Source organism: Notamacropus eugenii, chromosome 6, assembly GCF_028372415.1.
Source record: "Notamacropus eugenii isolate mMacEug1 chromosome 6, mMacEug1.pri_v2, whole genome shotgun sequence".
Lineage (NCBI taxonomy): Eukaryota > Metazoa > Chordata > Mammalia > Diprotodontia > Macropodidae > Notamacropus > Notamacropus eugenii.
Genome location: NC_092877.1, coordinates 232,543,184 through 232,569,061, shown reverse-complemented (window position 1 = coordinate 232,569,061; position 25,878 = coordinate 232,543,184). Strand labels below are relative to the sequence as shown.

General features: G+C 38.4%; 1 protein-coding gene across 4 annotated transcripts in view; it reads right to left on the bottom strand.

The window, feature by feature from the left end:
• ABCC4 (ATP binding cassette subfamily C member 4 (PEL blood group)) overlaps window positions 1-25,878 on the bottom strand; it is a 274,791-nt gene that overhangs the window by 211,592 nt on the left and 37,321 nt on the right. For all 4 annotated transcript variants that reach the window (XM_072622112.1, XM_072622110.1, XM_072622113.1 and 1 more), the window contains exons 2-3: window positions 11,475-11,585; window positions 7,582-7,702 (exon numbers count right to left, since the gene is read on the bottom strand). In XM_072622112.1, the coding sequence (XP_072478213.1) occupies window positions 7,582-7,702; window positions 11,475-11,530 (177 nt within the window). In that variant the 5' untranslated portion in view covers window positions 11,531-11,585. The remainder of the gene's footprint in view (window positions 1-7,581; window positions 7,703-11,474; window positions 11,586-25,878) is intronic.

Here is a 25,878-nt window from a genome sequence, read left to right as displayed (position 1 = left end):
TGTAAACCACAGAATCCAACATACCAATTTTTTCCTGCTTTGGTAGAGAAAAATCATGTTATCATGATTCATGATTCATTGTGGTATGAAGTTTACTGACTCCTCAAAGGCCATGCAGCAAAACAGAAGAAGCTTGAGAAGATCGTAAAATTACCGATTTAGAACAAGAAGAGCCTTCGGGGGTCATTTCATCAAATGGTCTTATTGAAAAGAGTTGGGTTATGAATGTGTGTAGGATTACAGGACCTAATTAGCCAAGTACAGAGCGCTCACCAAAAGGTCACCTTCTAAATGATAACATTTTCCACCCCTTACAACAGAAATAATGTGGAGGTGGAAATGCAGTTGGATATATGGAGGCTGTACACCCATACTGCTAGAATCACAGAGCCTTCAAAGTTGTGGGCAGCTGCGCTCGCACCGTGCATGAGAGGGGAGGTGGTTAGCGGAGAGGGGGCAAAAAACCAAAAACTGCCTAATTTTATTAGGACGTTTAAACAAAGTCTTTTATCAAGTTCTGAATGTATTCCTACCCTGGGGAAAAAAATTCTAGTTTCACTAAGAAGTCCATGATACCTTTATCAGAGGTTTGGAATATAAGTTACAAAAGGCTAGGAACTAGTAGGTTCTTTGTAGTTCCAAGGACATTGTGAAGGGTAAATATTGCCATCAGTGCCTGAAAAATTGGCAAATCTCTTAGTTATTGATTTTGGAGATGTAAGGCAGCAGAGGACCGGGGAAATGGGAGTGGAAAGGAAGGAAGTGAGTTGTCCTAAATGAGCAGAGACCCACTCTCTCGCCCTTCCTAGGTCCTTCGCACTCCCATTTTCAATTTGAGCTTCATTTGTCAGTTAAGTTAAATTTATGCTGACCTCAGAATAAGAGGATAAGCTACCGAATGGCTGGCTAAGGGCATCCCCCAGTTCAGACCATGCATTAGTACAAGACAAGGAGAGCACAAGGTTAGAAGGTTTCAGTAGGTACGATCAGACAATCCATCTGAAAGAAGAATTGGGGGGAGGGGAGGACAGGGGGATAGACGTTTAGCTAATTGTTTGCTCCATAAGTCTACAGTAACATAGCAGTCTGATTAAATATTACATTTCAGGGTGAACTCCCACTAACAAATTCACACTGAAGGACAACTGAGGTTATACTATTTTTGTATCCTGCCATGGTCAGATTACCCCTGAATTATATCATTCAGTTCTAGATACCACATTTTTGGAAGTTCATTATTAGCAAGCTGTAGTGTATTCCAAGGATGGCAAGATGGATGGTGATGGAACTAGAAACCATGCCATACTAGGACAGGTAGGAAGAACTGGGCAGATCTGGCATTTTAAAAAAAGAGAGACTTAATTGCCCTAAATATCTGAAGGGCTATGACACAGAAGAATGATTAGTACTTGTTCTACTGGGTGCCAGAGGGCCAGGACTGGGAGAAATAAATAAAAGTTTCTAAAAGGTAGTTTTCAGTTCAATACAAGTTAAAGCTTCCTAATAATTAAGTGAAATAGGATGCCTCAGGAGGTAATTGAGATCCCTATCAAGAGAGGTCAGCAAATAGGGGCTAGATAAATAGTCAGAGATTTTGTAAAAGAGGTGCTGCGTGTTCAGGCATGGATTGGTTATATGACCCATGAAGTCTCTTCCAATTCTGTAATTCTGTGTACAATCTACCTGCTACTCATATTTCTGTGCATGAATGTTGCCCTTTGGGCTGAAGTCAGACTAAAAGATAGCAGCTGACAGGTCAAAATTAACAATAGTCTAGACATACTATAAATATGAAATTCTAATAAAATGAAATATTAATTACAACCAGAGACCCCAAATAAAGAGAAGAGATTTGGCTCTCCAAGGCAAAAAAAAAAATTCTTGCCTATGACCTAGACTCAAACCGACTACAAGCTGCCAGGACCACACAGGCTTTCTAGTATTTTACCACAAATCCATGCTATCTATCATCTATGCCCAAGAAAACATTGGCAACCCCTTCTAACTCAGTCTTCCTCTCCTTCCTCAGAAAAGAAACCCATACCTCAGATCCAAACTTCATATTTCAAACCCAATATTAAAAAAATCAGGACCTCTAACATCTATCTCCTTTATTCAAATTAGAAGGGGGAAAAAAATCAAACACAAGTATTCAAAATTCTATTTAAAAACATTTGGAAATGTGCTGAAAATACGAGATTTTAAGCAGCCGCTCAGTAGCGATCTTAAATAAATGTTTAGTTTTTATTTTGTTGTTTTTATTTTAAATCACACACGGACAAGAAGATAAAAGGAAATTAAATGGGCCTATCAAAAGTCTTCCAGTGGAAAATGAGCATGGTCATTCATAAAAAGATTCTTCTATTATTATGGGAGGAATGACCAAAGTTATCTATAAAAAGAAAAACTCTAATTCCACATGTGGTCTACAATTTACACACTGAACAGGTCTTCAAATGAAGCAGAAAGTAGCCTCTTTCTTAATGCAAGTGTTGACTGTGTGAATTTATCCTGCATATAACTTGTTGGTACCCAAAATGCTAGCCATTAGGCTGTGAGCCTCTTGACAGAGAAAGGGTTTTTTTCTTTTTTATTGTAACTCCTGGGCTTAGCACCATTACTAACCCATACTGGGCACTTAATAAACGTATATTGACTGGCTACTGTGAATATTTAAAAGTGAGAAGAAATGCATGTTGAGACTTTAATTTATTTAAGCAAAAAAAAAGGTATCAAATGGTACTTATATATATCCAAACACATAAAATACATATTTAGAATATATATGTGTATGTACATTCACATGTGCACATGCACATTTAGGGATGAATGAATGTGTGTGTATAGCACATGTGTGCGCACGCGCACACACACACACACACACACACACACACGGCCACTCATCTCACGTAAGCAATGTGATCAAGTTTTTGTCTGCTAAATAGAGAAGAAAAAACTGCTATCCAAAAGTGAAATTTGGGCAACATCAGTAATACTGCATTTCTAATATCATTGGACCTTAGCTGAGGTCTTCTAGAAAAGGCTGAATGATCACATCTTCGGTTTGTGATAGAAGACAATCTGTATGACCTCTGTATGAAATACCTTCTAATTGCAGGATTCTCTGTGTTATCTGTGGTCTCCTTGCAGAGGCCAGTCAACATCCAAAACAACTTTTATAGGGGAAAATCGTAAGTAATGTCACTAGATGACTGGCTACAAGCCACCAGTCTCAGACAAAACATTCTTAATAAAAATTAAAAGCATGAAAACTTTACAGATCAATGTGATAAAACAGTAGTGGAAGACTTTCCTACCCAGCCTGCGATTTGACAGAAAAACATTTGTAATTCAATGAAAGCTTTCTAAATAGTAAAAATAATGAGGTCAGGCTGCCGTACTGGAGACATCTCTTCGGTTTAACCTTGAATGAAACCTGGAATATCTCAGAAGGTGAGGAAGGGAATTGTCTGTCTTCTTATTACAACAAAATGTTTATCCTTCCCTGAAAACTATAGCAGGCAAGGGAAGAAAAATCAAGTAACTCCTTTAGATACCCTAACTCCTATCAAAGAATACAACCTCTCTGACCATCTATTTATTTTCCACAGTATAAATTTCTCATGTAATTCAAGGTTGGAATTAGAATTCTTTCACCTTTGGGGGTAAAATACACAGGTGCTCTAAAAATCTCAAAGCCTTTTTTATCACCTGACCTTATTTCTGGGTGCCCTATGGACAAGTTATGAATGCAAGAACTTTAGCTTTTGGTCAGCTCCAGAGATAGCTCTCTCCTATCCCAACCTCACATCCTGTGTCAAATCAAAAGAAGGATAAAGAATGTACAATCTTTATCATTTTTGTTCTAAATGAGTCTAAGACAAGCACTGTTCTTACCAAGCTGAAGATGAAGATGTGCCCATTTTATGATGAGCACCTTTGGAAACAATAAATTGACTAGAGATTCAGGAAAGTCACTTTGATGTTTACCATAAACTGCCTATGTGCTTGTTATTGTTAATGTATTTTAGCATAATGGGAAGACCTTTCCCATCCATTAACAGGCCCATGGGACCTGCTTGATTCACACGGAAGCCTGAGTCACATGAGTCTGCGGTGGGAGGAGTTTGCCAAACTGGGGGAGCAGGAAGGTGTGGAGTAGAGCTGAGAGGAAATTGGACACAGGCGTTAGAGCTAAGGGAAAGAGAAGAAGCAGGCAGCTAGCTGTGAGTGTTCATTTGCGGAAAGGCCCTAGCAGGGGGAAAGTTTGGGGATGATGTTGTTATTGTGTTATAGATTTCTTTGTTGCTATGATGGATTAGTCTTTCTGGTGTTAGGATTCAGCTTTCTGGTGTTTAAGTAGATGTTTTGGTTCTGTCTTCTATGTGAAGAATCTGTTATATTTTGTGATTCAGAATTATACCTGCGTATTCATAGCCACTATAGGTGCTGAGAATATCGTCCTGGAGCTACAGTGCCTTATCTTTGTTCAAACAGAGCAAGAGTCTCTAGTCGATGATGACTTAAAGTTATATTCAGAATTGGCTCTTTTTAAGTAATATAAATATATTGTATAATTAACTGAAGTTCTCAGTTTCATATATAATTCTCTTTTTTTTCTTCTTTGTATACTGAAATGTTTGTATTGGATGACAGCTAAGCTCATAATAAAAAGAAAAAAAATCTGTATTTTCCTGACTACGTTTTAAGGTTTTCTTAACTCACTGCTTTTCCTTGTGAGGGTTCTGAACAGATCGAGACTTTTAAAATCTCCATCATATTTTCCTATTTTGTATACAAACATATGTTGGCTGGATTATATATCTTTTCTGAATCCTTACCTAAGTGATTTTTGCCTAAAGGAGGAAAAATAAAGTCCATGATTATTATGCTGTTTCACAAAGCTTTAAAATATTTATATATTTTTTAAAATCTGCAGGTTATTACTAGAGAAGTTGAATATTTTGATACTTAGTTCCTAATTCTACTGTTTTCCTTCTGATAATTATTTTCCATGTGCCCAGTCTATTGCTCGCTTTGCATATATTTGTTTGTATGATGTCTCCCCCCATTAGACTATAAATTACTTGAGGGAAGGGACTGTCTTTTGCCTTTTTTTGTATCCCCAGTACTTAGCACAGTTCCTAGCACATAGTAAGTGCTTAATAAATGTTTACTGACTGATTGATACTTGAAATAATAAAGGCTGTTATTAGGTATTTCAAAAGGTATAAATGTTGAAGAAGTGATGGTTCTCCCTTTTAACAACTGGATCACTAAAGATAAATGAATAAATTTATAATCCAAAATGTTTCACAGATTTTGGGCTCCCCGAGCAAACAAATGGTATGAGTGAATTGGAATCTATTGTTTCTTTTTTGAAATCCCTACTTTAAAGATCAGATACAGTGAACTGACTTCAAGAAAATGTACCCAGCCTATTCACTCACAGGTAGTAGTAGTCTGATTTAACTGACAGTCCTGAATGCTACTGTCCTAGTTTTAGTCTTTCAATTTTAGAGTACTTAAGAAAAATGGTGAAACTGAATACGTTATATACACACATATAATATACATATATATGCATATGTGTATAAAATATGTACGTACCAGAATTTTACATTAGTACATGCAATACATACATACAAACACTGTATGAACTAATGTAAAGTTCTGGGAAGTGTAGCCCTCAGGGGAAACATTCTTCACAAGGCATGCAGTCCTCAGCTAGACTAATCCAAAACATTAAGTGCAGTAGAGTTACAAAACTCCCAGTGAGATGTTAATTAATCAATCACAGTCACGGCTCTATCCACTCCACACAGTTTAGGAATCTAATCCCTAGCAATTGAACTTTAAACCTAGTTCAAGTTCCAAAACCACAGGTGAAAATTACTTCCTTTGAAGCCAAGCAAAGGCCTTCTCCTTCTTACACTCATCTTGAGAAGATTAACATTTCTTTCCAACTTCTTTAAACCAGAAGAATACAATAGAAAAACTGGAGAGATTATAGGGCAAGAATATCCGATTTAAGGTTTCTTTTCTGCTATAAATTACAATTACCTAAACCACCTGAGCCCCAAATTTACATTGGTATTATACTGGAACCTTTGTCTGGTGTATGTCGTTTGTTCACACAGCAATCTCGTCCCTGTCAAATTTCAAAGTAGACCTAACACATACCCATCAGAATAAAAAATGAGAAGCCAAGCATCTTAAATGATTAATTTATCCTCTTCTTAGCAGTTCAGACCAGGGTGTTACATATGATCTTCCCAGTTGTGCCTCAAAACACTTTGCATTCATACATGCAGGGAGAAAACATTTAGACAACTCTGCAACACAGGATTATCAAGCTAACAAATATTTACCTATGACCTACAATCATGTTGTCAAACTCAAACACAAAGGGGAGGGATGAATGAACCTTAGATAAAGATCCCTGTGGTCCTCCAATACTGACAGAAAACCACACCTTTTTATTTTTTCTATTAACACATCAGCATGTTAAAATTTGGTTTGGACCACATTCAGGAATGTTAGGGGCCACATTTGGCTCATGTGGTCATTTGTCTGACACCTCTGATTTACAAACTAAGGGTATTCTAAGCACTAATCCCAAAGAACTTGCTCGAAATCCTCGGGCAAACACTGGGAAATGGAAAGGAAGTCAAAGATCATCCAACCCCCTCATTTTACAGATAATTTGACAGACTAACCTCTAGAGAGGTTGAAGGACTTGGACAAAAATCACATAGGAAGCCCAATAGCTGCAAGGACCTGAACCCAGTTTTTCTTGCACCAAATCTACTACCCTTGGCACTACACCAAATGTATCAAACCCAAGGCCAGCCTGAAACATTAAAGTGTAACTGGGAAATGTTTGACAAAAATAAATAAAAACACAATACAGCAGAGATAATGTTGATTTATGGTTTTCTAAGTCAATATGCAGGGGTCTAACTGCTATTTGAGTTTGATACCACTTATCCATGGCTATTCTTGGTATCACTGTGGAGTTGACTATTAACTACACTCTACTCTTGGTAGCTATAAGTAGATAAAAGTATGAAATTACTGAAAATATAACAATAAAGCAGAGTAAAATCAGTGACATTTATTAAACATGACTCAAATTAAATGCACATATTTTCAGATTAAACAATTCTATCTCTGTAGAAGTTTTGTGTTAAGTCAAGTTGCATATGTTATGTCTGCTGGACAACAAGAAAGGAAAAGGAGGGAGAAGAGGGGGTAGGGGGGAAAGTAAAGGGATGACAACTGTAAACCCTTACCTAGGGTGCATGAAAGGCAAGAAATGTTCTAGCTGGTATATTTTCATCTGAACATGTCACAGCAGTTGTCAAAACACAACTGACTTTTACAAAACCATCCCTCTTAATGCATGCTGCTCACCATCCCCTCCAAACTCCACCCCCCCCACCTCAAGGTTGTTGTAAATGAGATAATAACTGTAAAGCACTTAGCATGTACTAAGTTATATAAATGTTAACTTATCTTTAGCTTAACGTTTCTTTTGTAATAAATTAAAAAAAACTGCCCACATATAAGAAACATCACCTCAATCAGGGTAAAAATTCCCAAAATTAAATAGGATTTCCAGTAACACTTTATAATTGCTTTAGATAAAGAGGGCTTTCGGGCTTCTTTTTCTGCTTTTAAGACTTCTTTATCCCAGTACCTAGGAAACAAAACAAAAAATCAGGAGGAGTTATTGACTGGGGTAAAGAAAGGAGTGGTTAAAAAAGCTAAATAAAAAGTTGCTTTGTTTATTTTAAGATGCAGTACACCTTCTGAGTATTCTATCAATACTGACAACTGATCATCAGGACTCATCCAATAATGTTTTGATGACAAGGAAATCTCACTTGTTAGAAAATAAGAAGGTGAGGAGGTGGAGCCAAAATGGCGGACTAGAAAGACACACGCAGGGTCCTCCCCACAGCCCATAAAATACCTGTAGAGAGGGACTCTCAACAAATTTTGGAGCAGCAGAAGTGGAGAACAACAGTGGAGAACAGTGTGAGATTTCCAGCCCACAGTGACCTGAAAGGTCCACGGAAACATCGGTTGTGCCAGATGCAGAGCCGAGCATGGAGCCCAGCCCAGCCTTGGCCCAGCAGCAGCGTGGGGCCATGAGACTCTGGGAGGAGGACACCTTGGGGGCAGAATCTCCAGTCTCAGTAGCCGGTCCTCAGATCCCTCGGCCCAGAGGCCCCAAGGGTCAGTGACAGGGTTTAATCAGTAGGCCAGGAAGGGAGAAGGGCTTTCCCATAGCTCCGGCAGCAGGTAGCTGCCACAGAGCCTGCACAGCAGCTTGTATGGAAGCTCCATTGTTGGAGCATAAAAACCCCTGAGGCGCATTGAAAAGCTGAGTCTTACCTCCGCCCTGGGTGGAGGCCCTGGGAGAGCTGGTCTTTGTCTCACACTGAATGGTGGCCCTGCCCATCCAGCTTATCTGAAAATCAGCCCCCAGTGCTGACTCGGGAACTGGAGGCCAAGTGGCTGTGGAGAAGTATCTGCTAAGATTCTGGGCACAAAAATCCCTCTCTGCATCCAGCCCAGTACACATTTGATTGTGCCACCTTGGAGGAACTGAGATCTCACAGATTCCCAGAGTATACCCTACTCTTGACAAAGGACCCAAAAGTCAAGTAACTGGTTGGGAAAATGCCCAAAAAAGGGAAAAAAAGTAAGACCATAGAAGGTTACTTTCTTGGTGAACAGATATCTCCTCCCATCCTTTCAGATGAGGAAGAACAATGCTTGCCATCAGGGAACAACATAAAAGTCAAGGCTTCTGTATCCCAAACATCCAAAATAAATATTCAGTGGGCTCAGGCTGTGGAAAAGCTCAAAAAGGATTTTGACAATCAAGTTAGAGAGGTGGAGGAAAAACTGGGAAGAGAAATGAGAGAGATGCAAGAAAAGCACGAAAAGCAGGTCAACACCTTGCTAAAGGAGACCCAAAAAAATGCTGAAGAAAATAACACCTGGAAAAATAGGCTAACTCAATTGGCAAAAGAGGTTCAAAAAGCCAATGAGGAGAAGAATGCTTTAAAAAGCAGAATTAGCCAAATGGAAAAAGAGGTCTAAAAGCTCACTGAAGAAAACAGTTCTTTCAAAATTAGAAGGAACAGATGGAGGCTAATGACTTTATGAGAAACCAAGAAAACACAAAACAAAACCAAAAGAATGAAAAAATGGAAGATAATGGGAAATATCTCATTGGAAAAACAACTGACCTGGAAAATAGATCCAGGAGAGACAATTTAAAAATTATGGGACTACCTGAAAGCCATGATCAAAAAAAGAGCCTAGACTTCATCTTTCATGAAATTATCAAGGAAAACTGCCCTGATATTCTAGAACCAGAGGGCAAAATAAATATTGAAAGAATCCACCGATCACCACCGGAAAGAGATCCAAAAAGAGAAACTCCTAGGAACACTGTGGCCAAATTCCAGAGTTCCCAGGTCAAGGAGAAAATATTGCAAGCAGCTAGAAAGAAACAATTCAAATATTGTGGAAATACAATCAGGATAACACAAGATCTGGCAGCTTCTACGTTAAGGGATCGAAGGGCGTGGAATATGATATTCCAAAAGTCAAAGGAACTAGGACTAAAACCAAGAATCACCTACCCAGAAAAACTGAGTATAATACTTCAGGGGAAAAAAATTGTCTTTCAATGAAATAGAGGACTTTCAAGCATTCTTGATGAAAAGACCAGAGCTGAAAAGAAAATTTGACCTTCAAACACAAGAATGAAGAGAAGCATGAAAAGGTACACAGCAAAGAGAAGTCATAAGGGACTTACCAAAGTTAAATTGTTTACATTCCTACATGGAAAGCCAATATTTGTAACTCTTGAAACTTATCAGTATCTGGGTAGTTGGTGGGATTACACACCCACACACACACACACACACACACACACAGAGCACAGAGTGAGTTGATTAGAATGGGATCATATCTTAAAACAATGAAATTATGCAGTGAGAGAGAAATATATTGGGAGGAGAAAGGGAGAAATGGAATGGGGCAAATTATCTCTCATAAAAGAGGCAAACAAAAGACTTTTCAGTGGAGGGAAAAAGAGGGGAGGTGAGAGAAAAACATGAAGTTTACTCTCATCACATTCGACTAAAGGAAGGAATAAAATGTCCATTCATTTTGGTATGAAAACCTATCTTACAATATAGGCAAGTGGGGGAGAAAGGGATAAGCGGGGTGTGGGGGAGGATGGAAGGGAGGGCAATGGGAGGAGGGAGCAACACTCTTGGGAAGGAACAGGATCCAAAGAGAGAATGGAAGCAATGGGGGGCAGGATAGGATGGAGGGAAATATAGTTAGTCTTACACAACATGACTATTATGGAAGTCATTTGCAAAACTACAGAGATATGGCCTATATTGAATTGCTTGCTTCCCAAAGGGAATGGGTTGGGAAGGAGGGATGAAGAGAAGTTGGAAGTCAAAGTTTTAGGAACAACTGTTGAGTATTGTTCTTACTACTAGGAAATAAGAAATGCAGGTAATGGGGTATAGAAAGTTATCTGGCCCTACAGGACAAAAGAGAAGATGGGGACAGGGGAAGGGAGGGATATTAGAAGAGAGGGCAGATCGGTGATAGGAGCAATTGGAATGCTCGGTGTTTTGGGAAGGGGGGAGGAGAGAAATGGGGAGAAAATTTGGAACCCAAAATTTTGTGAAAATGAATGTTAAAAGTTAAATAAATAAGTAAGTAAGTAAGTAAATAAATAAATAAATAAATAGAAAGAAAAGGAAAAAAAAAAGAAAATAAGAAAGTACCAGCATAAAGAAAGACAACTGGCTTTAAGTCTTACAGTTGGAAATTTAGAAGCTGTGTAGAAGCCCAAAAAGGTAGATTATACCACAAGAATAAGCTTAAATTGGTGACAGAGCAAGGCAAAGAACCTCTCCACTGAATTTTCCCATCCATCTTTACTATTAAACAATTTTCTGTGCATGCATATCCTATTAAAATTAGAACCTCTTGGGGGTAGGGCTTATATGAATCATTGTGAAATACTGTTTTCCTGGGCCTAGCAATGTCATAGCCATAGGAGGCACTTCTAATTTAATATCATAAACATTTATAAGAATGCCCAATTAAGGTAGCAGTAAATAAGGTGTTTTCAAGTGCTTCTGGGATCACTGCTATACTCCACCTCTTCTTAAGGGACAAGAAATGACCCCACAGGTCACTGCACTGGATTGTCTTCCAGGGTACTAAGTAGTTCAAGCCTGAGCATAAGCCTTAAGGGTATATGGCCATGGAGCATGAAGATCTAAGCTGTAATAAGCCCAGGCCAAGAGAGTTAGTTCATGAGGAAACAAGTCAATTGCTTTTTTCTTTTTAAAGTTTTCAAAAGCCACTAGGCATAGAGTTATTCTTCTCTCCTCTCCTTTTCGCTCCCACATTCTTACCTTTGCAACTCTTCTCCAAGTATTTCTGAACGATCCTCGGGAAGCACCGAAAACATATCATCTTCTTCTAATCTCCGTTTATGACCAATTTGAAATAAGGGATTTAGCCACCTGTTAAATTAAGAAGAAAAAAAGGAGAGAGGAGTTAACATGCAAAATGATAGCCTCTGTCTAATCAGACACCTACCATTTTGGAAAATTTATTTTTTCTAAACATGCAACCATGTGGTTTGGATTTTTCATTAGTTACTGTCTAATGCCAGTTACTGGCATACCCAATAATCCCTACTTGTACCTCTTCTCAAAGAGTGGTTTCATTTTTATACATCGTGAAAGATTCAATAATATTAGGAAATGGTGTATCACTAATTGGCTAAATGACACTGGGAAAGGCAGCAAAGCCTCTGTGGGACAATTTCTTTTTAATGCATAAGATCAAGAAATGGGACAAGAGGTTCTTTGGGACTCCATGATGCAATGATTGTTATAGTTTTCATTATATTTCATCAAACAAAATATAAGATCCTAAGAGCTTAGCAAACTTCCGATTTTTTTATGGAATATTCAGAAGAAACAATGATAATTTTCAGAGGAAGAAATCAAAGCTATCAATAGTCATATTTTTTAAATGCCCCAAATCACTAATAATTAGAGCAATTAAGACAACTCTGAGGTACCACTGCACATCCATCAGACTGGCTAATATGACATAAAAAGGAAAATGATTACTGCTGAAGGGGATATGGAAAAATAGGGACATCAATGTACTGCTATCATTTTGGGGAACAATTTGGAACTATGCTTAAAAGCCTATAAAACTACATACTCTTTGACCCAGCAATACCACTACTAGATAGATGTATAGGCCAAAGAGATCAAAGGAAAAAGGGAAAAAACCCACCTGTACAAAAATATTTACAACAACTTTTAGAGTGGTAACAAATATTTGGAAATTGTGGGGATGCCCACAAACGTGGGATTAGTTGAATAAGTTATGGTATATGAATGTGATGGAATAATACTGCATTATAAGAAATTATAAAAGGGATGGTTACAGGAAAAACCTGGGAAGATTTATATGAACTGATGCTAGTGAAGTAAGCGGAACTAGGAGAATCTACATAGTAAGACCAATACCATAAAGATAATGAATTGTGAAAGTCTTATTAACTCTGATCAATCCAAGACCTCCCACAACTCCAAAGGACTCATGATATAAAATGCTTTCCATCTTCAGATAGAGAAATGATGGAATTAGATTGCAGATTGAAGTGGTTTTTTCCCCTTCTTTTATTTTTCTTGCTTTTTTCCCTCCCTAACATGGCTAATGGGGCAATATATTTTGCATGAATTCATATATATATATATATAATGCATATTTTATTTCTTGTCTTCTCAACAAGTGAGAGGGAGAGAATTTAGAACTGAAAATTATTTTTTTTAAAAAGAATACCAATGTTTTCGAAAAATGTTAAACAGTTAAATAAGAAAATAGAAGGGCAAGGAGCAAAATGATTCTGTTCTAAGGGTTTTTAAATGGAGAAAGAGAAAGAAGGAAAAAAGAATGCCTTAGCACAGAAAGAGAAAAAAAGGTGGAAGGTGGAGCCTACTATTGACTCATAACTTGGATGAGGCAAGAATAAACAAACTTGGAAGAAGGGATGGGGGGGAGGAAGCATCACTCTCAACAGAAACAGTACCATTTAACACATGCACAGGTTGTATTTCTGTGTGTTGTGCCTTTCTGAAGCCACACTGGTTCTCAGGTAGATGACCATCTTTCACGTGAAGGATCAACCTATTAAGGAGGACTCTCGCAAGAATTCTGCCAATGACTAAGAGAGAGACACCCCCCTGTAGCTGTCACAGCATCAAGGTCAGCTACCTCACTGAGGGTAAATTCTTCAACTTGGAAAGGCTACAAGCCAAGAACAAAGTGGAAGGAAGGTTGGTGCATGATTTTCTGTTTGCAGATGATTGTGAACTCAACACAGCCTCTGAAGATAATGCAACAAAGTATGAATCAATTCTCTGATGCTTGTGTTAATTTTGGCCTAACAATTAACACCATGAAAACACAGGTGCTCTATCAGCCACCATCACACCATCCATATGTGGAACCATTGGCTACAACAAATGGAGAAGTTCTGAATGCTATGGATAAGTTCACTTACTTTGGTAGTGTACTTTCCAGGGATGTACACATTGATAATAAGGTTGATGACTGCATTGCCATAGCTAGCTCAGTGTTTGGGAGGTTCCAAAGGAAAGTATGGGAGAGAAGATGTATTAGACTGACTACCAAACTGAAGGTCTACAGAGCCACTGTGCTGACCTTGTTGTATGTCTGTGAAACCTGGACAGTATACTAGCACCATGCTAGGAACCTGAATCACTTCCATTTGAACTGTCTTAGGAAGATTCTGAAGATCACCTGGAAGGATAAGGCACCAGACACTGAAGTCCTTACTCGAACTGAAATGCTAAGCATTCACACTCTGCTTCAGAGAGCACAACTTCAATGGACTGGCCACACTGTTTGAATGCAAAACGTATGCTTGCCAAAAAGATTGTTTTATGGAGAACTCACACACGACAAGCATTTTCATGGCAGTCAGAAGAAACGATATAAAGACACTCTCAAGGTCTGCCTTAAGAACTTTGGAATTGATTGTGTGATGTGGGAAACACTGGCACAAGACTACTCAGCATGGCATGCCCACATCAGAGAAGGAGCTGTGTTCAATGAGCAAAGCAGAACTGAAACAGCTCAAAGGAAATGCAGAATGCACAATTTTAGAGTATCCACCCCAAATGTTCACACGGATTATTTGTGCTGGGCCTGTGGTAGAGCATTCTGAGTTCATATTGGTCTGATCAGCCACAATCGGACACACGAAACCTGACTCTAGCATAGGATGTCATTTTGGTCCTCTTTGAGAAGGAAGGACAACAGCCAACCAACCAACCAACTAGATGGTCACATGTAGCCTTGAGGCTGGCAGGTTTCCCATCCCTGGTTCAGATGACTCTAAGTGGTATACACTGATTACAGAGTAAAGAAAACAGAACCAGAAAGACAATTTACAGAAAAATAGCAGAATACTGATCTGGGAGGTAGGTGTTACTATTATGCCCAATTTACACTTGAGAAAATTGAGGCAATCAGAGGTTAAGTGATCCACTCAAGGTGACACAGCTTATAAGTGCATATAAGGCTAAAACTGAACTCAGGTCTTCCTGACTCCAGGCTCAGTACTCAATCTGCTGGGCCACCTAACTGCCACAATTAATATAAACTAGTTAATATCTCAGATACTTCTGAATGAGAATGCAGAACATATCAGTAAAATAGAATTCCCAGAAAACCCCACAATTTTATAATGTTACTTTTATTTTTTACAGGAGTATAATCTTGTGATGATACATATAAATCATATCTGTGTATGCACACAAAATATTTTATGTCTCTAAGTTATCTATCTTTCTAGAAGTCCCAGAATCTTTAAAATACAGTAATGTGTGACCAAAATCTATCCACTTCTAAGACAATATTGCATTTCAAGTTCCTCTTCCAGAAAATGAAGTAATAACTTGTGTGATTAAGAGGCGACGACAACATTAAGTAAATAATGACCAAGAAACTATGGGGTCCCTTCCAGATATCACAACTCAGCATCTGTTCTTTATCCTCTTAACTTTTCCACTCATACTCACATTCCAAAAACTCAAATGCCATCTGTTGAAAAGTGACACTCAAATCTAATTCTTCATTTCAAAGCTATTTCCCTCATACATGTGCACTTTCTAGAAAAATGTCTCAAATTGGGTCATCTGTTTCACAAGGTCTAGGATTTAGTAAATAAAGTTACGAGAGCCACATAGTTACTTGGGCAGCTAGAGGTGTTAGCAAGTACAATCTGGTCTTCCTGATTCTAAGCCCAGAATTCCATTTTGCAAATCTGACCCAATGCTTCTCCTTGTTATTATTATTTTAATAAACGGGTTCCATGTCTAAAACTCACACACACACACACACATACACACACACGCACACACACACACACACACACACCCCTGCTCATCTTTTCTCCTTCACATTTCAGTTGTGTCCAACTCTCCATGACCCTATTTGGGGTTTTCCTGGCAAAGATACTAGAGTGGTTTACCATTTATTTCCAGAGCTCATTTTACAAATGAAGAAACTAAAGCAAATGAGGTTAAGTGATCTGTGCAGGACCATACAGATAGTAAGTGTCTGAGGCCAGGTTTAAACTCAGGTCTTCCTGACTCCAGACCTAGCACTCTATCCACTGAGCCAGTCACCTGCCCTATGCTTCATATGTTATATTTCTTCATATCCAAGCCTGGTTTTTGTGTTGTTGTTTTTTTAATTTTTAACACAGTTTATAACAGATAAAGCAATGCCAACTTTAGATCAGGTGATACTTCTTTTTAAAGCATTTACAATATGGACCACAAAAGAAATTTTTTTTTTAATATTAACCGAGACACAAATTTGTTTGGTTTTTTTTTTGTATCTCACAATATCTCTTTCATCTCCTTCCTCACTGTCTGCACAGGCAGAATCCAAGTGGTTCCATTTATTCATCATCTGGCTTCACATCTCAGCATTGTCCCTAACTTGAGCGTAACACTCTCAGAAGACAATCTGTCTTCGATATAATCCCCTCCAACTATGTATCCTACCTTCTTTGATAGCCTCAACTTCAAGTCATTTGTCCTGTTGCTCCCATCATATTAAAGTTATATAAAGAGATTAAAAATGAGAGAGACAGAGACAAAGAGAATCATGTAACTGTTAACCACTTCCTCACAGACCCTGTAAAGAAATGCCTAAAATGAATTGGAAAGCTTTTCTTTCACCTCGACTTCACTTTTTGATTCATTTTGTTTTGAAATGTTTATTATCATACAGTTATCCCTTCCATAATGTGACTTTCCCCATCAAGGTTTCAGTATATCATGAATCAGCATAAGAAATTAAATGGAAATTTGGGGGGAGTTTTGTAGAAACCACAGAAAACACGTGAAGACCAACAGGAGACACAGAGCCTACGACCAAATACTTACCCCAAATTTTACAATAAAGTACTGTAAATATTCCAGAAAAGAAAAAAAAATCTGATTTTTTTCTCTGGTATTAAGGGAAAGCCAAAAATTTTTATCCATATTTTCCAGATTGTCACTCTCACTTCTCAAATGATCTCATCTCCTCCCTTTTCTCCTGCTCACAAACCTAACCTTTATATTCTCCCATACTGTCCCTAACATACTCTAAGTCCCATCCCCTGCTTTTTCACATCTTCTTTTCTTGTACCTAGAACTTCCTGAAAACAACAAATAGGCCTACTGCTGCAAAGCAAATACTCCGAATGTCCTACCTTCTCTCCCCCGCTGCCTACTGAGCCCCACAAAACCCACTGACATTGCAAGTCACGGGGCTTAAGAATGGCTGTAGGGAAACCAGACTTACAGTCCAGACCTGCCATTAACTTTGTCACATGTACAACTGGGATAAGTATCCTTATGATTCTGGGATTAGGCCCTATTCCAAATCTCTGATCATCCACTAGTGCCTGTTCTAAGTTCAAACTTTTCTTCCAAAACATTAAATTTCATCCCTCACGAGGAGTGACAGAACAGCTCGTTCCCAGACTATTCTCATATTCCTAGAGCCTTAAACACTACGGAGCAAATTTTTTGTTCAGTCATTTCCAAGTCTGTAATCCCATTTGGGGTTTTCTTGGCAAAGATAATGGAGTGATTTGCCATTTCCTTCTCCAGCTCATTTTACAGGTGAAGAAATTGAGGCAAACAGGGTTAAGTGACTTGCCCAAGGTCACATAGCTAGTATAGTGTCTAAGGCCAGACATGAATTCACAAAGATGGGTCCTTCCTGACCCTAGGCCTGGTGTTCTAATCACCCGGCTGCCTCAAGGGGTACTGTCAAACAAAGAAACTCATTTAAACCTATTTATTACAGGCATCTATCCTATAATTCTCTGAACCACCTGCTCCAACTCATTCCCTGACCCAGAATCCCTTTTATGACATCACCAAAAAGCTATAATCAAGCCCACCTCCTTCTCAGGTCATTCATCTCTTGAGTAGGTTTGTTGAGTTATTTCCAACTCTGCATGACTCCATTTGGGATTTCCTTGGCAAAGATACTGGAGTGGTTTGTCATTTCCTTCTCCAGCTCACTATACAGATAAGGAAACTGAAGCAAACAGAGTTAAGTGCCTTGACAGGTGTCACACAGCTAGTAAGTGCCTGAGGTCACATTTGAACTCAGATCTTCCTGACTCTAAGACTGATGCTCTATCAGCACTACCTAAATTGCCCTTGAGTAAGGTGGTAGATAGGTATCTTTTATTGACCATAAACTGGCACTGGTAACCTTATACCTACCATGTGTCTTTCTACTGCCCTTTGAATTGTTTCTAATTGTATACACATAGTAGGTACTCCAATATTTGCTGATGTAATCATTTTTGTCAGGCACAAAGGCTTAAAGCTGTAAGTTCATTTAGGCAGTAATCTATTTTCTCTCCTCCTCCACACCTTATTCAACTTCCTTTCTCCAAGAAACCAAAACACACATTTACCAGGAATTTTATTCATTCTTAGGCAAAACAGAAACAAAAATAGCATTTTACACAAATGAAGAGGCACCAAGATGTCCTAAAGGACAGAATGCTGGACTTGGAATCCGGACAACATTTAAATATTTAGCCAAGCAACCCCCAGCAATCTACGTATTTCTATCATGCTTCAGCTTTTTATTTATAAAATGAAGGGATCATTTTTGCTCTAAATTTTTGCTCCTTTGAGATAATATTCTTGGAAAAAATCAAGGACACCTACCAAAAATAGGTTTAATAAAACTGCAGGATGAGTTAAACTCACAAAAATTAATTGCATTCTTGGCAACTTGTTTTGTTTGATTGCATTTTCATTATAAAGGTTTCTTTCTTTTTCTCAGTCTCTCTCTCTCTCTCTCTCTCTCTCTCTCTCTCTTTCTCGTGTTTCTCTCTGTCTTTCTTTCTCTCATGTGGGGTGGAGTAGAATAGAATGTTAGTGATAGGGATAAAAATAGGGTCCCACTCCTCTTCAAGATAAAGAAGAGGAGAAAGGAAAAGAAGGATCACTGAAGCATTATTTTAAATACACAGAAGAAAACAGAAGGATGGTCAGAAGGAAACACAGACAAGTAGGACAGTAGTTTCCTTATTTATTTATTAAAATTAAATTTATTCTATTAAAGTAAGCTATACATAACAGAAATTCAGATTCATTTTCAATCTGATTTTCCTCCTCTGGCGGGATGGTTGGTTGGTTAGTAGGCTATCCTTCGCTCTTGAAGAGAACCAAAATGACATCCCTATGTTGGAGTCAAGGTACAGTGTGTCTGACTGTGGCTGATCAGACCAATACAAGATCAGAATGGTCTACCACAGGTCAGGCACAAATAGTCGATGTGAACATTTGGGGTAGATTCTCTAAATTTGTGCACATCACGTTTCCTTTTGAGCTACTTCATTTCTGCTTTGCTTATAGAGCACAATACCTTCTTTGATAGGCCCACCATGCAGGGTGGTCCTTTGCCAGTGTCTCCCATGTCACACAATCAATTCCAAAGTTCTTCAGAAAGACCCTGAGAGTGTCTTTGTGTCTCTTCTTCTGACCATCATGTGAGACTTTGACTGGTGTGAGTTCTACAAAAAATAGTACTTCAGGAAAGCATATGTTTGGCATTCCAACAATGTGGCCACCCATCAGAGTTGTACTTTCTGCAGCAGAATTTGAATGCTTGGCAGTTTAGTTCAAGAATGGACCTCAGTGTCCAGTACATCATTCTGCCCAGTGATCTTCAGAATCTTACTAAGACAATTCAAATGGAAGAGATTCCATTTCCCGGCATGGTGCTGGTATACTGTCCAGGTTTCACAGGTATACAACAATGAGGTCAGCACAATGGTTCTGTTGACTTTCGGATTGGTAGTCGGTCTAATGTCTCTTATAGCCTGCACTTTTCTTCAGAGCCTCCCAAACACAGTTAGCTCTGGTAATACATGCATAAACCTCTTCATCAATGTGCACATTCCTGAAAAGTAAACTGCCAAGGCAAGTGAACTAACCCACAATATTCAAAACTTCTCCATTTGTTGTAACCAATGATTCCCCATAATGAATGGACAGTATGGTGCTGACTGATAAAGTACCTGTGTTTTCTTTGTGTTAATTATTAAGCCAAAATTAGCACAAGCAGCAGAGAATCAATCCTTACTTTGTTACATCTCAACTTCACAGGCTGCACTGAGTGTACAATCATTTGTGAACAAAAATTATGCACCAACTCCCCCTCCACTTTAGTCTTGGCTTGTAGCCTTTTCAAGTTGAATAATTTATCATCAGTTAGCTGACCTTGATGTTGTGTTCATCCTCACTGAAGGTGTCTAAAAACATGGCTGAAAACGTAATGCTAAAAAGCATGGAGGGAGGAAGCATATAGCCTTGTTTCACTCCATTGGTGACTGGGAAAATGAGGGAGCATTGCCCATTATGTAGAACCCAGGCAAACACACCATCATGAAAATGACGTACAATACTAACACACTTCTCTGGACAACCAAATTTTGACATAATTTTCCACAGATCCTCACAACTGACAGTATCAAAGGTCTTGGTCTGTTCAACTCTTTTACTCTACTTTGTATATGGAAATACTCTTTTTACTTGGTCTTGGTCAAGTTCAGAATAAACAGTTAACTGCATTTTCATAGTAATTTCATAGATAGAAAGTACAATAGATTTAATTTGCAGAAGAAACACATACTGAACATTTATTAACTAATAAAAGACCTGTCTAATCAGAGAATATAAAGCTTAGCTTAATGTAAAGTTTAAAGAACCAAGAATTAAACAAATGAAGAAACATACCTTGCTCTAATAAAGATTACATGACTCCCTAAATTATCATACAGTGTAAATTAATTCAAATTCTTATGGAGTATGTTTTTGAACTTGACTAACACAAAGATTTAATTCAATTAATCAACAGATAAAAATGATATAGCTTATTTTTTCAAAAACCAAATTATTGAAGGTAGCAGGCTTATCAGATTTTTAAATATATCATAAAGTGGCATTTATCAAAACTGTATGGCTGGGCCAAAAAATAGAGGGAATGATCAATAAATCAATCATTCCAGAAAAAAATATAAGAACTCAATTTTTTTAAAAACTAAAAGCAAATAGAGCAGTGTATTTATCCACTTTAGCTGTGTAGGGATGATAAATTAGTGAGTAGAAGAAACTGATGTTGTTTTCAGAGAGATAAAGTTGTAAGATGAAATGAAAAACTTATTTACAATTTTTACTCAGGGATAACAGGACAGACCTCAAAAAGAAAGCAACAGAATAAGAAACTATGTGACTAACATCACTGATAAAACCATCCAAAATAAAGAACATTTTAAATATGTAAGGCATATCACATCCCAGACAATGTAAGGGGTCAGTAAAGATATGATGGAAATACATATTAGGAGAAAGAAAGGACTTTAAAGCCAATCTATGTGAATTCTTAGTCCCCAATCTTTGTTCCAAGGAAACTAAAGCCCAGAAGTTAAATAACTTTCCAAAGGTCACAGAGGTAGGAAAGAAAATGTTTAGCTTTGCTATAAATTAAAGGATAGAAAATCAAAACAACTTGATCATCAAATCAACAAAAATAAGTTCCAAAAAAGCATGAAGCCCACTACTATCAGGGTTTGGGGAAATAATTACACTTACATGAAACATTACATCACTGAAAGCACAGAAGTTCAATTTAATTTTCCTGTTAAATATCGGTGGAGAGTGAGGAGGGCACCAGAGCTTCTGAGGGTGAGTTGCTCAGCCTTAATTTTGATGGCTAGGCACTCACACTGCATGTTTAAGGTTTATAAAATGCTTTCTTCATAAATAGCTCTGTGGGGTATATAAGGAGTGAACTGAAAATGTGTTTGGGATAGGTTTTTGTAAAGTTGTTTTAAGCAGGTTTGCAATATGCTCAATACTTAGTCACATTCTTCTGCGGCCATCTATGCTTGTAACATTCCAATATTCCAGCCAGCCAATGAAGAAATCCCTCTTGGGTACTCCCTCTTTGCCTTTCACTTGCCAAAAGCCTACCCTACAAGTCCATTTGGTTGATTTACTGGCATTGCTCCCCCAAAGAACGTATTTTAACAAAAGAGTAAAGCTCATATGTTTAAAAGGAAGACTGGCTGCTGTCATGTTCTCCTAGGGAACAGGATTATAAGCAGGCAGCTGGGGGTGGGAAGTGGTCTCTGAAGCCCTGGAGCTAGTGGCTCTGACCTGTGTGTCACCTGGCCTTCCAAAGCTGACTCGATCTCCAGGGAAAGGAGCCTTGGAGTCTAGAATTCTAAGCACCCAGCTTTCCAAAGCCTTAGAAGCAGTATCTGAGCAGAAGCTTTCCAAGGCCACACTGACAAAGTTATTTTCTATTTCACTACAAGTCTAGCCTTGTTCTAAAAGCCTTGTTGACAATTATCCAAGGCCACATGAGATATGAGAAACCTAAATAAGAGTTAAGGAACCAAATGTCAAAAGTTTATGGCTTCCCTATTCAGAGTGAAACATTGAAAACCACCCAAATGATAAATACAGCAAGAACTATAACCAAAGTATGGTGTATTTAATGTGATGGAATATTGGATAGATAATTAAAATGGCAGATACGTGGGCCCTGTTAATGAAGCAAACTGTTTGTATAAAAACTGTTTTGTGTATGTATTTATGTGTATATTATGTGTATGTTATATTATAAGTTAAAAAAAAAATCATAGCTGTAAAAACATCTAAGAGAATACCAGCGAAAGTTTGAAAGCAATAAAGTAGGATGTGATTATTTTAACACTGACTATTCTTTCTTATGTGCAGTTCTTTTCAATAAAATCAGTCCACAATTGAACTTTTTCTAACAACTCACCTCTCACTAACTCCTCTATCACAGTCCAGGCAGTCAATGATTCACTGCTGTCACAGCAAACAGCTGTGACAGATTACATTGGCCTAAGAGACTTGATATAGCTGAGTGTGAACAAAAATACCAAGGACAGAACCATAACAAAGAGCCCCAGGTCAATCAAACAATAGGAGAGAGAGACAAACAGACAGACAGACAGAGACAGAGAGTCTATGTGTGTGCACTGGAGGACTGGAAGTGCTAATTCTTGTTACTAAATGGCTATATGACTTTGGACAAGTCATTCACAACCTTCTCTTGTGCTTCACTTTCCTCATCTATAGGGTAAGGTCATTGGGCTGGATGATCTCCCAGGTTCTTGACAACTCAAACATTCCATGATTCTACAGCCAAGGGTAGAGGCCCATGAAGGACGAGACTAAAATATCAACAATAATAGTAACTTACAAAGTATATTATATATTACAAGGGACCTTAGAGGTCATTTAGTCCAACCCCTATATTTTACAGATGGATCTGTCAACGTTGGTTTTAACAGAATTACACAGACCATTAATGATTTTTTTAAAAACCTAAGCAAATATTTGCTTCATTACAACCTTCTACACCTTAGAATTCTGCGGTTTATCAAACTGTATTAAAGCCTCACAATATCTTTCCAAAAACTTAAGGAAGCAGTTATCAATCTGGAAAAGTCTTCTTCAAAATTACTTGAAGCTCTGTGATTTGCAAAGGAAACCATCTCCTGAGGATTATCCATTAGGTTTATTTTGAGGTTTTTACTCCAGTTCTGTGGGCAAAACAGATAACCATTCTGACAAAAATAAAATAACATGATGCCCCAAGACCTTGGATGAAATTAAAGGAGAAAGGCAAGTTCTGAATCCCAGGGAAAAAAAATCACATTCAAGGCAAACTTTGCCCTTCCATTCTGTTGATGAAATCACAGTTCTTCCTATACACAGCCTGAAGTCACCTTGGCACATATTACACTTCCCTCTCTCAATATTTACCAAATATACAGTGCTCTGCTTGGCTTTTAAAGCCCTTCACAATCTGGCCCCTTCCTACTTTCCCAGTCTTGTTTCACATTTGTTCCCCCTATGTAGTCTGGGAGCCAGTAACACTGGCCTCATTTCTCCAACATGGTAATCCCAACTCTCCAGCATTCCTGGAGTACTCTCTCTTCTTGCCTCTCTACCTCTCGGCTTCCCCAACTTCCTTCAAAGCTCAAATTCCACCTTCTCCAAGAAGTCTTTCTATCTCCCCCAAGGCTAGTGCTTGCCCTCTGAGATTACTTCTCATTGACTTTTTACATAGCTTGTATGTACACAGTTGTTTTGACTGGTGTCTCTCCCATGAGGCCGGAAGGTTCTTGAGAGTAGGGACCCTATTTTTTGCCTTTGTTTGTATACCCACCATTGAGCGTAATCCACTTACTATGTGCCATCCATTAAACATTTACTACAAATGCTAGATTTCACTTGTTCACTACCTAGACCCTCAACATCCTCCTACAATCACCACTACCACCACACCATTCCTTGTAAGGTTCTGCTGATTGCAGGAGATGTTGTATTTGATGTAAGAATACCTAAGTTCAAAGCTCAGATATAAGATCTATTAGTTGTGTGACCCCAGGTAAATCACTTAATGGCTCTGGGCTTCTATAAAATCTTCATCTATAAAATGAGAAGAGTTGCACAATCTAACTGCTTCATAGACCTACTGTAAGGAAAATACTCTGTAAAATGTAAAAGGGCTGTAGAATATTATCATTATCTCAGAAATCAATCAGCAACTAGAAGTCAATCACTCAGTCAATGCAAGTTGGTTAAAATCAGTTGTACACATAAGATATATATTGTTTGTTCTTTGTTCTCAAAGAGGACCATGACATTAGGAAGATGATGTTAGGACTTGCAAATGAATTGGATTTAAGTGAAGGAGGACTATGCAAGCACACCAGACTCACTTTCTCCTCCAGAGTGTTCTATGGCAAGATATAGATCAGAACAACTGGAAACGACCCCGGATAACAAGACATATACTGCATCAATGGAAGGTCATCTCAAAGGGAAGGCACTGGGGTAGAGGGATGGGGGTAGCAGGGGGGCTGCCAGAAAAGACACCTGCTATGTGTCAGACATTGTGCAAGGAACTGCGAATACAAAATAAAGGAAAGAAAGAAGAAATACCTCTCCAATTCTATCCCAACCTTTCCATTATCATTACTACCATCCTAGTTCAGATATACTCCTCACCCTCAACAGTAGCCTCTTAACTGGTTTTTTTGTGTCTGGTTTTGTCATTGTTACTGTTCAGTCATATGTGACTCTTTGTGATCGCATGGACTATAGCACACAGGGACCTTGTATCCTCTACTATCTCCAAATCTGTCCAAGCTCACGTTTGTTGTTTCCATGACACTATCCATCCATCTCATCCTCTACCAACCTCTTTTTCTTTTACCTTCAATCTTTCCCAACATCAGGGTCTTTTCCAACGAATCTTCTTATTATGTGATCAAAGTATTTGAGCATCAGCTTCAGTATCTTCCAGTGAACAGTCTGAATTAGTCTCTAGTCTCTCTCTAATCCATCCCACACAGCAGGGTCAGAATTGTCTTGATGATGCTTCGATCAGTCTATGTCACCTTCTTACTTAAAAACAATTAGTTCCTCCATTTTAAAAGAAAAAACAAACTTCTTAATCCATCATACAAGACTTTTCACAATCTGGATTCAACTCATCTTTCCAAGTTTATTTCAGGGTATGCCCATTCATCCTCTCTGCTCTCACTGAAGTGGACTAGTCAACATTCCCTGAACTTGTCCTGGCCTCCAAGACTTTATACAGACTGTCCACATTGCCCAGAATAGATCCCTTTTACCACCCTCACCTACTGATTTCCTCCTTCCCTTTCAAATGACAAATCAAGTGCCAACTACTCCATGATGCCTTCTCTAACCCCACCCCACCCCCAGCTACAAAAGAAAGTCTTACCTTCTACATCTATCCAGCCATTGCATTTCTCTCTCCTATGCATATCTTCCAGCAACCACTGTAGTTACTTGTGTACCTCTCATTCCTACTCATCAACTACTGGAAGGCAGAAACTCTGTTTTGTCACATCTTTACATAGACAGCGCCTAGAACAGTCTTGAATAAAGCAGGTGCTATAAAGTGGTAGAAAGAGATCTACCCACCCTCCCATTGAAGCTAACGAGTACCCCTTCTATCTCCATCCATCAACTAATCAATCAAGTATACTCAACACATCCCTACCCCTTCTCATTCCTGGAATTCCTCTTTCCTCAAAGAGTTCAGTGTGTATCTCAAAGTCTTCCTTTCCACTCCCAATACCTGCCCTCATTCTAGGGG